The sequence below is a fragment of the Armigeres subalbatus genome, chromosome 1 (genome assembly GCF_024139115.2).
Source record: "Armigeres subalbatus isolate Guangzhou_Male chromosome 1, GZ_Asu_2, whole genome shotgun sequence".
NCBI lineage: Eukaryota > Metazoa > Arthropoda > Insecta > Diptera > Culicidae > Armigeres > Armigeres subalbatus.
Window position 1 is genome coordinate 222,127,555 of NC_085139.1, and position 17,895 is coordinate 222,145,449.

Sequence of the window (17,895 nt, forward strand, 5' to 3'; positions counted from 1 at the left end):
ACTCCGTCCTGTACTCGAGAGAACCAGCCACAGGGATTACGGGTGGGGGGATGTTGCCGCCGGCCGCAAAGGGCTACCTAGGCGAACGCATTCGATAGGACCAGCGAACGCGTTCCACTTTGTTGTGTTGTTGCTTTCGTATAACAACAACACATAGCAGCAAGCGATACGATGTATGCGGGAGAGACGAGCAAATTGAATGTTTATTGTGCACTGCCGAGGCAGAAGATTCGTTCATCGTTATTTGTTCATGATCGAAAGTTGTAATATTGTAATTTGATAATTGTTTGATTTGTAAAATTATATTAATTGTTTATTTGTGTTAAAGATTTTCTGTATGAATTGTGACAGCCGAGCAGCAAGCACCGCGGCCTGTAAATCTAGGCGGGGTATTGACAGCGTCTTCAGAGGGGCCACCTTTATTTTCGCCGAAACAAATATACATTAAGGTAATCCGTCTGAATTCAACGTGCGAAAATAGGTTGCTTGCATCCACAAATATGTGGAGTTGTAGTTCTCGGTATCGCTCTTTGGTAGCATCTGGGAAGTAGCAGCGAGGAAGCTTAAGGCTTGCGACATACTTGATCAGGTTTGTCCAATTTTTCCGCCTTTGATTCAGACCGTCGTTCACCTTCTCATCCCACTGTGAACCCTCTCTCCAAACTTCTGGTAGCAGCATTTTTCCTGGTAGCACAAAAAGGCTCAGTAGACCAAGCGGATCAAAAAGCGACATAAGGCACTTCAGGATCTGCCGTTTCGTTGGACGTTCGTCGTTGTTTATCGAAACGATGATTTCCGGTTGACCACAAGAGCCCGATGACCCGCTCATAGTTATTCTGTTTGTCTGCAGTGAAAGCTTTATCTTCTCTGGGCACCTAATGCGTTCAAAAGCTCACTGCTGTTTGATAGCCAGTTCCTCAGCTCAAAACCAGCTTGTTGATGCACTAAGCGTATTTCCTGGGATACTTCGTTAGCCTCTTCCGTGGACTCGTAGCTCTCTAGAGAATCATCTACAAATTGGTTGTATAGCATACCATCAACAGATCGGGGAAAACTCTTGGAACTCTTTGGCGTTTCTTTTTTCACGTACTGGGTTGCATGTTGAGTCGAAAGTGGCAACGTCCATTAAAAACACTTCTGGTGCTTCGGAGGAATCGTGGCGCCATAGAAGACGAGAGTGACGATCTTCCTGTCGTATATAGATTTGATGGGACATTCCTCTTATATTTTAGGCAACTCCCACATGGAATTGACGAAACCGTGGAAGAACTCCAGGAAGTGATATTAATCTGGACCTTTGAACAGCACTGTAAGCTTCGAGAAAGGTAAAATTGGATACACCCTAATAAAAAGCACACCCTGTTTGTAGTAGTAGAGCTAGAGAGAGTCTCGACCCGTAGTAGTCAGTGGTTAGCGAACGGTAAAGCAAAGTGGCAAGAATAAACAAACAGTCCGTTACAATTAAATTGGCGTGTTTATTTTGTCCGAGTCGGTGCCCTCAGCTTTCAGAAGTGGGATTCCACCGGTGATTGGAGATTAACTTCGGTGACGATAGCTCCGACGTATCAGGAGGACGACGATATTCCGTAGTTTTTCGAAACCATGCCGGTAACCAGGAGCCGGGCGGCCAAGCAAGCTTGTATGAAGAAGGCTGAAGAAGAAGACGACGAAGTTTTGTTTTTTGACGTGAAAACGACAATGGACGACGATACACCGCAGACTGGAATTAAGGAGGAAACACATACGCGTGGGCAACATACACATACGTTTGCCCCACACCCACATGATCTTGGGCGTTTAATCCCGGAATTCTCGGAAGGCGATGGCGTAACCAAATGGCTGAGAAGAATCGATCATTTCCGCATTTTGTACGGTTGGACGGAGCAGATGTGTTTGTTATATGGTTCCACACGACTGAACGGTGCAGCAGCTAGCTGGTATCGACGATATGAGGAGCGTATATTCAGTTGGGCTGAGTTCAAACAACAGCTGATTGTCGCTTTTCCCGAGACATTCGACGAGGCCGATATTCATCGGCAACTGGAGGAGATGAAAAAGGAAAAAGATGAATCGTACGAGTCGTTTATCTATCGTGTCGATGCTCTTGCACAGAAGGGAGATTTTAGTACTTCTGCTACACTCAAGTACATAATCAAGGGACTGCGAAATGACCAAATTTACCCCAGTTTACTTTCAATGCAATACACCTCTACCCTCGACTTGCTGCGTCATGCGAAGTGGGTATCGTCGAATTTAAGTATGATTCCTACTCGAAGTGCTCCAGTTTCGATTAGATTCTCCAAGGCGACATCTGTTATGGGATCAGGTGTAAATTCATCGGGGAGCGCAACAACATGCTTCAATTGTCGTGAGGAAGGACACAGATCAATTGAGTGTCCAAAACCACAACGCAAGGAACGATGCAGCAAGTGTCTGAAAGTCGGACATATATCGGAAAGGTGCTTGGTTTCGGCAAATTCATCGAGTCGACAACAAACGGATCAAATCGGATTCAGGAACGCAGATCGCAACTCGGTAAACGCAGTTTTTGGTGGCGAAGCCGATACTCTTGTAGTAGACGGTTCTTCCTTCGTAGAGGTTGACGTCGAAGCAGCTGGTGAACGCTTCCGCACGATGGCGCTGGTGGATACAGGTAGTTTTGTAAGCTTATTGAAACGAAAAGTATTGCCGCCTAAAGTTAATCTCCGACAAAATGTACAAGAGGTTGTAGGTATAAATGGTTCCGAAGTCAGGGTGTTAGGGGAGTTGAACTCCATTATACACATAGGTGGTAAAGAGATGACTGTGCGGTTTTTAGTGGTAGTTGATGATACTATGCAAGTTGATGTGATTCTGGGCAGAAGCTTCCTGAGAGATAACTGTATAAACTGTATATCCTTCTCCCGACATGACGTAAATCAAACGGAGCAAGTAGACTGTAATCAGGACTGGTTGATGTTCGGGAATGTCGATGACTTATGTTTAGTGGGCAGTACAAGTGAAAGAGATCTAGATGTTGGTGACAGTAGCGAGACCCGTTGTTTGTCGAGTAGATTAAATGAGTTGCTGGTAAATAGCTATTTCAACAGACCTCGGTCTGAAAAACCTTTGATACGTTACCTGGCGGATATACGGTTGAAAGAGGATAAGATTTTCACTACCACCCCACAACGACTTAGTGTTTGGGAGAAGAAAGAGCTGGATCGCATGGTTGCTGATATGCTAGAGCAAGGCATTATTCGAGAATCTGAATCGCCGTACACATCACGAGTGGTTCTAACGAAGAAGAAAAACAATACTTACAGAATGTGTGTCAACTATCGGCCTTTGAATAGGATTGTGGAACGGAATCATTTTCCTATGCCGATTATAGAAGACCAAATTATGCGTCTCCAAGGAAAACGATACTTCACGTCGTTGGACTTGAAGAATGGCTTCTACCATGTGGAATTGACAGAGGGGAGTAAAAAGTATACCTCGTTCGTTACAGACAACGGTCAGTATGAGTTCAACCGCCTACCGTTTGGGTACGCGAACTCTCCCGCTATATTCGTGAAATTTATTACAAAAGTCCTTGATTCCTTCATTCGCGACGGTACCGTTATTGTGTTCATTGACGATATGATGATAGCCACGGAGGATATCGAGCACCATTTCCAAATCCTAGAAAAAGTCTTGGAAACGCTATCCGATAATCATTTAGAGCTTCAATTGTCAAAATGTCAGTTTTTAAAAACAAAGATTGAACATTTGGGATATGACGTGCAATTCAACCAAATTCAACCCAGTGACCGACATATTCAATCCATACGTGACTTTCCAGTTCCTAGTAGTCGGAAGAGTCTTCAGCGATTCCTAGGACTGGTGAATTATTTCCGAAAGTTTATTGGAGGGTTCAACGTTCATGCGGGAAAGCTGTACGAGCTGCTGAAAGAGAATAATGATTTTGTGATGACATCCGAGCACATACAGGCTGTTGAAGACTTAAAAAGTGCGCTAATATCCAAACCACTTTTACGGATCTACTCTCCCACCGCCGAAACAGAGCTTCACACGGATGCGTGTTCTTCAGGATTCGGAGGCGTCCTGCTTCAACGGCAAGCGGATGATGGCCTAATGCATCCGGTTATGTATCACAGCAGAAAAACTTCTCCAACAGAATCCAAGTTGCATAGCTTCGAGCTGGAGACGCTCGCCATCGTCTACTGCCTGCAACGATTCAGAACTTATTTGTTTGGTTTACGATTCAAAATAGTGACGGATTGCAACTCGCTGAAACATACACTGGAGAAACGTGAAGTGAACGCCAAAATTGCTCGATGGTCGATGATGTTGGAGCAGTACGACTTCGAAATTGTTCACAGGTCAGGAGCAAGAATGCAGCATGCAGATGCGCTTTCGCGTGTCAACGTATATTTTATGGATGGAGAAGACAGTACGCACACATCCAGTTTGTTTGAGGATGCAATGTATGTGTCACAGCTGCAAGATCCAGAAGTTGACAAGCTTAAAAAAGCAGTCACAACAGGTTTAACGAAAGACTACGAAATACGTGATGCAATCTTGTATAAGCCTGTAGGTCGAAACTCATTGCTGTATGTCCCAGTTCAAATGGTTCAATCGGTAATTAACAAGTTCCACAACGAGATGGGACATTTCGGAGTGGACAAGGTATGTGGATTGATCAGAAGAACGTATTGGTTTCCAAAAATGCGGGAACAGGTACAGCATCATATCAAGACATGTGTTACTTGTGTGGCATACAATCCTCGAAACAAACGGTATGATGGAACTCTTGTTGACGTGGACAAACCTACAGTGCCATTCGATGTCATACACATAGATCATCTTGGCCCACTCGAGAGAAGCAGAGGAAAGAATGAGTACGTTCTAGCAGTTGTTGACGCGTGTACCAAATTCATTAAGCTATATCCAACGAAGACTACGAAAACGACGGAGGTTATGAAGAATTTGCGGAGCTATTTTCACGCTTACTCTGCACCAAAAATCATTATCTCTGATCGCGGCACAGCTTTCACGTCCAACGCGTTCGACAGTTTCGTCCTAGACCACGGCATAAAGCATGTTAAAGTTGCCACCGCCTGTCCGAAAGCCAATGGACAGGTAGAGCGATATAATAAAACCATGATGCCATTGATAAGTAAGCTGGTTGAGGAATCCGGGCGAAACTGGGATGCGGTGTTAACTGATGCGGAATTTCTTCTAAATAATACTGTCAACCGTGCAACTGGAACTTCGGCATCGACATTGTTGTTTGGAGTGGAACAACGCCGACGTGTGGATCATGACCTCACTCAGTACCTACAGGAAATCAACCGAACGGACGACCGAGATCTTCGTGAGCTTCGAGAAACCGCTAGAGAAGTCACAAAGCGACAGCAGCAGTACAATAAACAAGTTTATGACCGACATTGCTCCAGAAATACAAAGTATTGGAAAGGTGATTTAGTGATGTTGAGAAGAGTCCCGGTAGCAGGTGAAAGAAACAAATTGAAACCGAAATATCGTGGGCCATACGAAGTCAAGAAGGTTCTTGAGAATAATCGATACGTGGTGGGTGATTTGGATGAATTCCAAGTATCAAGTACACGTTTCGAGGGAATATTTGATCCACTAAATATGCGTCTGTACCAAAGAAAGTCCCAAGAAGTTAGGAAAACTGTAGAAGATGAAAGTCAGTGTCATGAGCAAAAGAATTTAGAAGAGGATCAGGAGTCAGAAATAGTCTATGAAAATGTGGAATATTTAGAAGAGGAAGTTGACCTTTGATTTGTATTTCCAGATGAGTGACTGTGGTACAGGATGGCCGAGCTGTAAGCTTCGAGAAAGGTAAAATTGGATACACCCTAATAAAAAGCACACCCTGTTTGTAGTAGTAGAGCTAGAGAGAGTCTCGACCCGTAGTAGTCAGTGGTTAGCGAACGGTAAAGCAAAGTGGCAAGAATAAACAAACAGTCCGTTACAATTAAATTGGCGTGTTTATTTTGTCCGAGTCGGTGCCCTCAGCACTGAATTAAGTGAAATCCCGTGTACAGCCGCTTTTGCATCCCATATCATTCTAACCTTGCCCGGTTTGCGGTGGTGTATCACTGCACCTAATGATAAATACCATATACGGCGTATGTCAACGCTAGCCAGATCTATTTCAGTTGTGCGAGGAGCGTAGCCTTTGAGTTGGTAATCTTCCAGTTGTTGCTGTAATAATTTCTTTAATTCTGGATTACGGTTCATACGTTTTTCTAAACACTCCAGACGCATAAGCGCCATGCTATAGCTATCAGGAAGCTCTATGTGGTCGAACTTCCACAGAAGACCAGTCTCGAAGTGGTCGCCTACCCGGACAGTTGACTCCTCTAGTATTCGTTGTGCACGCTTCTCTTCATCCATCACAAGTGGTGCTACTGGTTTCGTTCCATCTTCGTCCGTGGTGAAGAAATCTTTGGTGAGATTATGCAGCGTTTGATCGGCGGCACATCCACAGACTGTAGTCCGCTGAACCACCATATATACACCAACCTAATCTTGTTTTCACAGCCACTGGTTCTCGTCTAATTCCATCTCGCGTCTTCAATGGGACCATTAACTCCAGGTTGTTAACTCTGATCAGCAGTTTGAAACTGCTTTGGTGTAGCTCGTCACCGGCAGTCATTTGAGATGGCCATACTGCTTCGACAACTGATCGTACGAAATGTTTGCGTAGGTAACGATAGCTCCTTAACGGTTTCAACTTCTTCCAGTGATTACTTTCTCCGATCAGTCGACGACACGATTAGCGACATCTGCTTCGAATCGTTCTCCGTTCTAGTCATATTCCCCGGCCACAGCAAACAAAGTGGCGCCTTAACACAATTAACACCAAGTTTTTTCGCCAGGCTATCCTCAATAAGTGTCAAGGACGACCCATCATCGGGAAAGGCGAAGGTATTCACTTTCCCTTTTGGTCCATGCAAAGTAACCGGCACAATCCTAAAGAGCAGGGACTGTTTCACTTGTCGGTGAGTCTGGTTCTTATCAATGTTCATCACTGATGGTGTCTTCACATCCGAACTGTCGCGCGACGAGACTAGCAAGGCACGCCTTGGCTTCCACCGCGTTGATTTCGGTTCTGATTTTAGGTTTGCTGTGGTGCGCAATATTACTTCCTCTTGCCCTAGAATTGTTCTTCGTGGGAGCACTAGGTCTTACACTGCTGCTGGCGTACATGGTCACTTTGCTCACTGCTTTCACTACACTGGACATAGAACTTCCAAACGTTTTAAGATTCACTTCCGAAAATCCATGGAGATATGAGCCGCTAAATTTGTAGATGTGGTGGTAGTTTGGCAACGAGTTCCGCGAGGGGTAAAGAGTTTGACAGGTGTGAAGATTGACCAGCAACTTCTAGGTGGTCGCATAGACTCTGTATAGATATTCCAAAGTCAATTATCGATTGGAAACTGTCCACCTTTCGGGATGGCGCTGAACTCTCTATTAGGACATTCTTCGGACTCTCCCAACTTCATAAGGACATTCTTTTAACTCTCCAGTAGGACAGTTTTTGAACTCTCTATTAGGACATTCCTCGAACTCTGCATTAGGACATTCTGCAAACTCTTCATTAGGACAGTCTTCCAATTCTTCGAACTCTCCATTAGGACATTCTTCTTCTTCTTCTTCTTATTGGCATTACATCCCCACACTGGAACAGGACCGCCTCGTAGCTTAGTGTTTATTCAGCACTTCCACAGTTATTAACTACGAGATTTCTAAGCCAAGTTACCATTTTTGCATACGTATATCATGAGGCTAACACGATGATACTTTTAAGCCCATGGAAGTCGAGAAAATTTCCAATCCGAAAATTGCCTAGACCGGCACCGGGAATCGAACCCAGCCACCCTCAGCATGGTCTTGCTTTGTAACCGCGCGTCTTACCGCACGGCTAAGGAGGGCCCCTTCTTTGAACTCTCCATTGGGACATTCTTCAAACTCTCCGTTAGCACATTCTTCGAACCCTCCATTAAGACATTCTTCCAACTCTCCATTAGGATAGTATTCGAATTCTCCGTTAGGATATTCTTCAAACTCTCCATTAGGACATTCTTCGAACTCTCTATAAAGACCTTCTTCGAACTCTCCATTAGGACATTCTTCGAACTCTCCATAAAGACCTTCTTCGAACACTCCATTAGGACATTCTTCAAACACTACATTAGGACATTCTGTGAGCTCCCTATTAGGACAATCTTCAAACTCTCCATTAGGACATTCTTCGAACCCTCCATTAAGAAATTCTTCCAACTCTCCATTAGGACATTCTTCGAACTCTCCATTAGGACATTCTTCGAACTCTCCATTTGGACATTATTTGAACTCTTCATTAGGACGTTCTTCGAACTCTCCATTAGGACATTCTTCGAACTGTCCATAAAGACCTTCTTCGAACACTCCATTAGGACATTCTTCAAACGCTACATTAGGACATTCTTTGAGCTCCCTATTAGGACATTCTTCGAACTCTCCATTAGAACATACTTAGACCTCTCAATTAGGGCATTCTTCGAACTCCCTATTGAGACATTCTTCGAACACTCCATTAGGACAGCGGTTCTCAACCTTTTGCTTGAGAGGTACCCCTTCGAACTTTTGCATTAATTGAGGTACCCTCTCTCGAAAGTAGGCTTCCAATTCTCTCAAAATAATTTCGAGCTCTTTGAAGGGAAGCTAATTTTAGCTTTTGAATCCCTATAAAATAGGCTTCCGCGCCTCTCGATAAGAGGCTTCTGAGCTTCTTGTAGAGAGGCTTCCGAGCCTCCTTGAAGGCGGTTTTCGAGCCACTTACTTTGCATCTTGAAAGTACGCTTCTGAGGCTTTTGAAAGTATGCTGCCAAGCCTCTTGAGGGAGGCTTCCGAACCACTTGAAAGTAGACTTCCGATACCCTTGAAAGCAGGCTTCAGAGACTCTTAAAAGGAGGCATCCTAATCATTTGAAAGGAGCCTTCCGAGCCTATTGTGAAGAGGCTTCCGAGCCTCTTGAAAAGAGGCTTCCGAGCCTCTTGAAAAGAGGCTTCCAAGCCTCTTGAAAGGAGGCTTCCGAGCCTCTTGAAAGGAGGCTTCCGAGCCTCTTGAAAGGAGGCTTCCGAGCCTCTTGAAAGGAGGCTTCCGAGCCTCTTGAAAGGAGGCTTCCGAGCCTCTTGAAAGGAGGCTTGTGAGCCCCTTGAAAAGAGGCTTCCGAGCCCTTGAAAGGAGGCTTCTGAGCCCCTTGAAAGGAGGCTTCTGAGCCCTTGAAAGGAGGCTTCTGAGCCCCTTGAAAGGAGGCTTCCAGCCCCTTGAAAGGAGGCTTCTGAGCCCTTGAAAGGAGGCTCTGAGCCCCTTGAAAGGAGGCTTCTGAGCCTTGAAAGGAGGCTTCTGAGCCTCTTGAAAGGAGGCTTCTGAGCCTCTTGAAAGGAGGCTTCTGAGCCTCTTGAAAGGAGGCTTCCAGGCCTCTTGAAAGGAGGCTTCTGAGCCTCTTGAAAGGAGGCCTGAGCCTCTTGAAAGGAGGCTTCCGAGCCTCTTGAAAGGAGGCTTCCGAGCCTCTTGAAAGGAGGCTTCCGAGCCTCTTGAAAGGAGGCTTCCGAGCCTCTTGAAAGGAGGCTTCCGAGCCTCTTGAAAGGAGGCTTCCGAGCCTCTTGAAAGGAGCCCGAGCAGCACAAGTCAGGCAAATCTGGTTGCAGCAACTTAATTGTGACTAAATCTGGTCACATGTGAGTTGCAGTAACCTATGTGGGACATGTGTGCTGCTAGGGAGGCTTCCGAGCCTCTTGAAAGGAGGCTTCCGAGCCTCTTGAAAGGAGGCTTCCGAGCCTCTTGAAAGGAGGCTTCCGAGCCTCTTGAAAGGAGGCTTCCGAGCCTCTTGAAAGGAGGCTTTCAAGCCCCTTGAAAGGAGGCCTCTGAGCCTCTTGAAAGGATTCTTCCAAGCCCCTTAAAAGGAGGCTCCGAGCCCCTTGAAAGGAGGCTTCCGAGCCTCTTGAAAGGGGGCTTCCGAGCCTCTTGAAAGGAGGCTTCCGAGCTTCTTTGAAAGGAGGCTTCCGAGCCTCTTGAAAGGAGGCTTCCGAGCCTCTTGAAAGGAGGCATCCTAACCACTTGAAAGGAGGCTTCCAAGCCTATTGAAAAGAGGCTTCCGAGCCTCTTGAAAGAAGGCTTCCGAGCCTCTTAAAAAGAGGCTTCCGAGCCTATTGAAAGGAGGTTTCCGAGCCTCTTGAAATTAGACTTCCGAGCCTCTTGAAAGGAGGCTTCCGAGTCTCTTGTAAGGAGGCTTCCGAGCCTCTTGAAAGGAGGCTTCCGAGCCTCTTGAAAGGAGGCTTCCGAGCCTCTTGAAAGGAGGCTTCCGAGCCTCTTGAAAGGAGGCTTCCGAGCCTCTTGAAAGGAGGCTTCTGAGGCCTCTTGAAAGGAGGCCTGAGCCTCTTGAAAGGAGGCTTCCTGAGCCTCTTGAAAGGAGGCTTCCGAGCCTCTTGAAAGGAGGCTTCGAGCCTCTTGAAAGGAGGCTTGAGCCTCTTGAAAGGAGGCTTCTGAGCCTCTTGAAAGGAGGCTTCCTGAGCCTCTTGAAAGGAGGCTTCTGAGCCTCTTGAAAGGAGGCTTGAGCCTCTTGAAAGGAGGCTTCTGAGCCTCTTGAAAGGAGGCTTCTGAGCCTCTTGAGAGGAGGCTTCTGAGCCTCTTGAAAGGAGGGCTCCAGGCCTCTTGAAAGGAGGTTTCCGAGCCTCTTGAAAGGAGGCTTGAGCCTCTTGAAAGGAGGCTTCCGAGCCTCTTGAAGAAGGCTTCCGAGCCTCTTGAAAGGAGGCTTCCGAGCCTCTTGAAAGGAGACTTCCGAGCCTCTTGAAAGGAGGCTTCCGAGCCTCTTGAAAGGAGGCTTCCGAGTCTCTTGAAAGGAGGCTTCCAAGCCTCTTGAAAGGAGGCTTCCGAGCCTCTTGTAAGAAGCCTCTTTTGAAAGAAGGCTTCCGAGCCTCTTGAAATGAGGCTTCCGAGCCTCTTGAAAGGAGGCTTCCGAGCCTCTTGAAAGGAGGCTTCCGAGCCTCTTGAAAAGGGGCTTCCGAGCCTCTTGAAAGGAGGCTTCCGAGCTTCTTTGAAAGGAGGCTTCCGAGCTTCTTTGAAAGGAGGCTTCCGAGCCTCTTGAAAGGAGGCTTCCGAGCCTCTTGAAAGGAGGCATCCTAACCACTTGAAAGGAGGCTTCCAAGCCTATTGAAAAGAGGCTTCCGAGCCTCTTGAAAGAAGGCTTCCGAGCCTCTTGAAAAGAGGCTTCCGAGCCTCTTGAAAGGAGGTTTCCGAGCCTCTTGAAATTAGACTTCCGAGCCTCTTGAAAGGAGGCTTCAGAACCTCTTGAAATTAGACTTCCGAGCCTCTTGAAAGGAGGCTTCAGAACCTCTTGAAAGGAGGCTTCCGAGCCTCTTGAAAGGAGGCTTCCGAGCCTCTTGAAAGGAGGCTTCCGAGCCTCTTGAAAGGAGACTTCCGAGCCTCTTGAAAGGAGGCTTCCGAGCCTCTTGAAAGGAGGCTTCTGAGCCTCTTGAAAGGAGGCTTCCCGAGCCTCTTGAAAGGAGGCTTCTGAGCCCTCTTGAAAGGAGGCTCTGAGCCTCTTGAAAGGAGGCTTGAGGCCTCTTGAAAGGAGGCTTCCTGAGCCTCTTGAAAGGAGGCCTGAGCCTCTTGAAAGGAGGCCTGAGCCTCTTGAAAGGAGGCTTCCTGAGCCTCTTGAAAGGAGGCTTCCTGGAGCCTCTTGAAAGGAGGCTTCCAGCCTCTTGAAAGGAGGCTTCTGAGCCTCTTGAAAGGAGGCTTCCTGAGCCTCTTGAAAGGAGGCTTCTGAGCCTCTGAAAGGAGGCTTCTGAGCTCTTGAAAGGAGGCTCTGAGCCTCTTGAAAGGAGGCTTCCCAGCCTCTTGAAAGAAGGCTTCTGAGCCTCTTGAAGGGAGGCTCTGAGCCTCTTGAAAGGAGGCTCTGAGCCTCTTGAAAGGAGGCTTCCAGAGCCTCTTGAAAGGAGGCTTCTGAGCCTCTTGGAAGGAGGCTTCCGAGCCTCTTGAAAGGAGGCTTCGAGCCTCTTGAAAGGAGGCCTGAGCCTCTTGAAAGGAGGCTTCCGAGCCTCTTGAAAGGAGGCTTCCAGAGCCTCTTGAAAGGAGGCTCGAGCCTCTTGAAAGGAGGCTTCCGAGCCTCTTGAAAGGAGGCTTCCGAGCCTCTTGAAAAGATGCGTCGAAGCCTCTGGGTTGGAGGCTTCTGAGCCTCTGTGGTGGAGGCTTCAGTGCCTCTGGAGAGGAGGCTTCCGAGCCTCTTGAAAGGAGGCCTCCCGGCCTCTTGAAAGGAGGTTTCCAGGCCTCTTGAAAGGATGCTTCCGAGCCTCTTGAAGGAGGCTTCTGAGTCTCTTGAAAGGAGGCTTCCAAGCCTCTTGAAAGGAGGCTTCTGAGCCTCTTGTAAGAAGCCTCTTTGAAAGGAGGCTCTGAGCCCCTGGAAAGGAGGCTTCTGAGCCTCTTGAAAGGAGGCTTCCCGAGCCTCTTGAAAGGAGGCTTCCGAGCCTCTTGAAAGGAGGCTTCCGAGCCTCTTGAAAGGAGGCTTCCGAGCCTCTTGAAAGGAGGCTTCCGAGCCTCTTGAAAGGAGGCTTCCGAGCCTCTTGAAATTAGACTTCCGAGCCTCTTGAAAGGAGGCTTCCGAGCCTCTTGAAAGGAGGCTTCCGAGCCTCTTGAAAGGAGGCTTCCGAGCCTCTTGAAAGGAGGCTACCGAGTATCTTGAAAGGAGGCTCCCGAGCCTCTTGAAAGGAGGCTCCCGAGCCTCTTGAAAGGAGGCTCCCAAGCCTCTTGAAAGGAGGCTCCCAAGCCTCTTGAAAGGAGGCTCCCAAGCCTCTTGAAAGGAGGCTCCCAAGCCTCTTGAAAGGAGGCTCCCAAGCCTCTTGAAAGGAGGCTCCCTTGCCTCTTGAAAGGAGGCTCCCTTGCCTCTTGAAAGGAGGCTTCCGTGCTTCTTAAAAAGAGGCTTTCGTGCCTCTTGAAAGGATGCTTCCGTGCCTTTTGAAAGGAGGCCTTCGAGCTGCTTGAAAGGCTTTCGAGAAGCGTAGAAGGATGCTTCTAATCCTCTTGCAACGAAGCAACTGAGCTTTAGTGAAAAAAAACCTTCATGTCTCTCAAAAGAAGGATTCCGAACCCTTAGATCCTATATTGCATTAAAGATTTTTAAAACTTGTTCATTCGAAGTTTTGTTCGTTTGATCTTTTGTTCCGCAGCCCTTATTGTGCTAGTTGTGGAAGGCAGGATTCAATTGGCTTGGATGTATTGATCGCATTGCATATTATGAACAATATAAATTTTTGAAATAAAAAATACACAATTATCAAAACTTTATCAATGAGTTTTGATTGGAATTGTAATTCGTCCGCCATTACGCATTTTTGTCCGAGGTACCTCCTAGGGCCAGCGAAGGTACCCCCAGGGGTACATGTACCCCAGGTTGAGAACCGCTGCATTAGGACATTCTTCGAACTCTCCATTGGAATATTCTTCAAACTCTCCATTAAGATATTCTTCAAACATTCCATTAGGACAATCATCGAACTCTCTATTAATACATTCATCGGAATCTCCATTGGGACACCTTCCAGAATCTCCGATGGAAAATTTTCTTATGTACGCTATTACCGGTTCAGGATTTCTTTGCTTTCTATCCCTCCTTATAGACCCTTTATATGTTCATTTCATCATATATTTATATTAATTTTCCGTGTAACACAAAACGATCAATAGTTTTTTTTTGTCCTCTGTCTGTTTCTCTTTCACTGTTTTTTCTCTTTGTTTTTGTTTTGTTTTCTGTACTCTTTTATTCTTTAAGCGCGTGTGTGTATGTGTTTCACAAACAACGACATCATGTACGATAAATATGCGCGCGATCCTCTGCACCAATAGTGTTCTTGGGTGCGTTCCAAAAAACTATCAGAATAAATAAAACAAGACTTGGTCTTCTTTTTTTTAACATTTTGTTTTTCAAGATCCGTTTCGATTAATCAGCTCTCTCCCTCTCCCTTCCTTGATTCCAACGCATCAATCCGACCAATTGTTTGGTAAGTGAATTTTCAAGTTCAACTGCGTACATACAAGTATTCAAGTTGGATGGAGTGTACTAATTAAACAGCGATGCGACGGAAAAGAAGGAAAAACGAGAGCGAACGACCACGTGGAGGAGACTGATACAAAAAAATAAATTCTCTGTTTATAACCTGGTACTAAATTCATAAACTATTCATTTTTAAAATGAATCTCGTTGATTAGTTCGGATTTGCGCCTGACAGCTTTCTGTTCTTTACGTCTTTCTTTTTAATCCTATCTAGAGGGTGTTTATTCCTTCTTCAAATAACCATCTGTTTCGCTATTTTCATTCTAAAAATATTCTTCTCTTGACATGTTTCACAATTATCGTTTTGCACTTCAGATTTTCCACTTGTTTTTATTTTGTTTGTATTGTAAATTGAACTAGCTATTCGTAGTTGATTCAAAATATATTTCAATATGGGTCCGTTCGGTGTTACAAAAAAGGATAAACAGAAAAAAAAACAATAAACTCTGCGTTTAGTACAAGGAAACAAAACAGCAACAGTTTTATAAAATAAAACGAGTCTTTCTTTTTCTATCTTGAGAAACAGTGCTATCAATAAAAGAGTGGGGAAGTTTGTTGTGGGCGGGGAAAGTTTACCATTAATTAACCTAGATAAACATTACATTTAGATAACATAATCCGCTAAACATAGCTGAAGGACTTTTAGTACAAGGAAACCAGTTCAATTTGCTTTTATTTTAAATTTAAATTAAATTATTTACAGACGCGAGACCTTTTTCAAGTGACTCCTAAAACTAAACATAGAAACATTTGTAAATGTATGTGTGTATGTGTTTGCTGTGAAGCACAACACAAATCGTTCAATTCTTAACACGTACGTCCTAATCCTTTTTCGTTTAAATATAAATTATTTTTCTTTCTTTAAAAGAGGAATGTATTATTTTAATGTTGGCTCAGTTTTTTTCTGTGTTTCTAACCACTTTTGTTTTCTTTTCATTTAAATATGAGTTTCCTTTTCTTGTTGAGGTGATTTGTTTGCATTTTCCTAGATTTCTCTGCTTAAACTTTATTTTTTTTACTTGTTTGTTTAGTACAACAAAAGCGTATTGATTCGTTATCATTTTCTTCAAATGTTTCACCATTCGGCATTTGTTTCACATGTGTTTGTGTGTTGTCAATTGTGTTTTAAAGTGAGATCCTGAACCACTTCCGAAAAAACGGCTGTAGAGAAGCGGTTAAGTTGCTCGTCAATAAAAGGGTCTGCCAAGGAAAGAGAAAAGGTTCCCATAAAAGAATAACTTTAACGAATACAAAAAAAATGCTCGATAATAGATAAACAATATCACATCTCACACCAGGAAGTCCCTACTACTACTAGGAGTTTTAGTAGAACTCGCTCTCTCGGTGCAGTACGTCACAGAACTGAAGGAAAACGATACCCATAGGTGATTGTTCAACGGTTGGACATCCCAAAACGAAACCGACAGTGACCAGCACTCGGCTCGGCGAATGGAACGGCGGTGAAAAACGTTTCAAACTACAAACTAGATCCAAAATCGGGTTTTAGTACAAAATGAGACAATATGTACGCTCGTATGTTTTGAACTATGGTTCGTTACTAATCGTCGAGTGAAATTTATTGATTCAATCAATACGAATGTAGTTGGTGGACATTTATCGCAACCACAAAGAATCAGTATTAAAATTTTGAACCAGTCAAAAAGTAATCGTAAGGATTTTTTTGTTCACCCAAAAGCGCGGAATTGAAGAACTGCTGCTTTACGCAGCCGTTCTCGTATGATTGTAGGTGCTTGCAAGTGTGTTAGTGTGTATGTGTGAGTCTGAGTAGGTGTGCTATTCGATAAACGTACGCGGCATCTCTGCTTGAAAATGGTAGCATACTAACGTTCAAACTGTTATTGTTCGAAAGCTTTTTTTAAATATATATTTTTAGATTGATTTCAGCAAAAATTTTCACCTAATTTTTTATACTCTCTCTTATATATGTGATACTATTTTTTCTTCGTTGGTATACATTAAGGTCACTCAACACTTATTAAAGATAAACTTTGTTCTGTTCAAAAATTCTTTTAATATTCACTATAAATGTTTGCTTTGGAGCGCACTTTGCTAACTCGCTATCGCCTTTTCGAAAAGATGCCTTCGCACTTCGTTTTCAGCGTTTCGCTTTAATTATCGCTTATTCCGTTTGTGATTTTTTTTATCTTGTTAAAGGTTTCAAAGGTTATTGTTTGATGGCAGCAGTCAATTCATTTGGTTTTGGTTGTAATATTTGTGCCAGTGTGGGCGCGCGTTCTACTACAAGGGGCGTTTCAAGCCATATTGTATCAGTGCGATTGTGTGTAAATGTGTGTGAGTGTATGTGCTTTTTTAGGTTGAGCAATAATTTCGTTTTTAAAACGTCCCAAATCTCTTTCAGTTATTTTGGTTAGGAATTCGATATATGCTTGCGATTGTGGAATAAACTTTAATATTTAGCTTATTAAGGTTATGTTTTGCTGGTTATGGAAGGATTATCTATTTAGTACTCACTAACGGGGTAACTTTCGTTAAAGTGTGGAAAAATTCGTAAAAATATGCACAAAAATTAGTTTTTTAGTACAAGTATAAAAGAAAACTGTTCCCACCGGTTAGGTAGGTTGACAATTTTTGTTGTAAAAATTACTTTGTAATTACCACTTTGTTGCATTTTGTAAAACAAACGTACTTCTCTTGCATAGCATCGCATATCTGATTTGATTCTTATACAATATGAATTGTTGCTCTATGGTGGATTTATTTGAACATAGCTTTCTCTTATATCCATCGTCACACATCTATACTGAGTTAAGCGGTACAGTCCACTGCTATTATCCGGGTTGGATCTATTATTTTATATCACCACCAACAACGAACGATGAACGAAAAACGGAAATATTCTGTTTTGTGTTTGTGTACTACATTCACATCGTTATCACCTGCCAATTTCTCATCTGTTTCTAACAGCTAAATATTCTGATATCTATACCACAAAATAAACAATCCACATCGACAATTGGCGATGGTTTCGACGATTGTACTAAAAATTGTTAGTCGAAGATCCATTTCAAAATAAAACATCGATTTAGTTCGGTGCATTGTGAACCTGTCGTAGTGATGACACTCTAAACAATAACAAATCGGAAGTTCCAAAAACTGTCCTGGACAAAAAAAAACTTGCACCATCGCCAATTTTCCTCTCATCGTCTTAGTCTTTAAAACATACCTCTTTGACCCTAAAACACGACTTGATTAGTTGATTTTCCGTAACCAACCACACGAACACGCAAAAGTCCCTGCCTGCTAAGAAATTGAGTTCTTATTCCGTCTCTCACTATCTCTGTGTCATTCGTCAAAATGAAAGCACCGATTTGATATTCTACCTGTTGAACCGTTCCCAAAAATACCATCTTAGAGCCTCTCTCCTCACCACAAATCGCCGCCTTCACTCCTCACTTTCAAACATATTCGTTCCATTCGTAAATAGACTACTCCTAGCTACAATACAACTTCCCGGCCTTCAAATACGGCTCCAAAATCCTCTCCTCCTCGACCATCACGGTAGCAGTTACCGAATTGTCGCAGCTCGTAACAAAATGCTCACTTACGCGGATCCACAAACACACGCCAGCCGTGGCGGCTATGACGCAACAATAACCGTCTGCACTGTGCAAAATGGCGACCAGGCATGGCCGGCCCCGGTTCGTTCTAGATTCGATTTCGTGGTTCTTCTCCCTCCGAAACTTATTTCGATTCGTCCTGATCCATCGGTTCCTCCGAGTCCTCGCGGGATATGTCGGACGTTC

The 17,895-nt window shown here is 44.4% G+C and overlaps 1 protein-coding gene across 10 annotated transcripts in view; it reads right to left on the reverse strand.

Moving 5' to 3' along the window:
- Positions 1-13,688: 13,688 nt before the first annotated feature.
- LOC134205804 (histone deacetylase 4) overlaps positions 13,689-17,895 on the reverse strand; it is a 300,923-nt gene continuing 296,716 nt past the window's right edge. For all 10 annotated transcript variants that reach the window (XM_062681410.1, XM_062681404.1, XM_062681402.1 and 7 more), the window contains one exon: positions 13,689-17,894. In XM_062681410.1, the coding sequence (XP_062537394.1) occupies positions 17,834-17,894 (61 nt within the window). In that variant the 3' untranslated portion in view covers positions 13,689-17,833. The remainder of the gene's footprint in view (position 17,895) is intronic.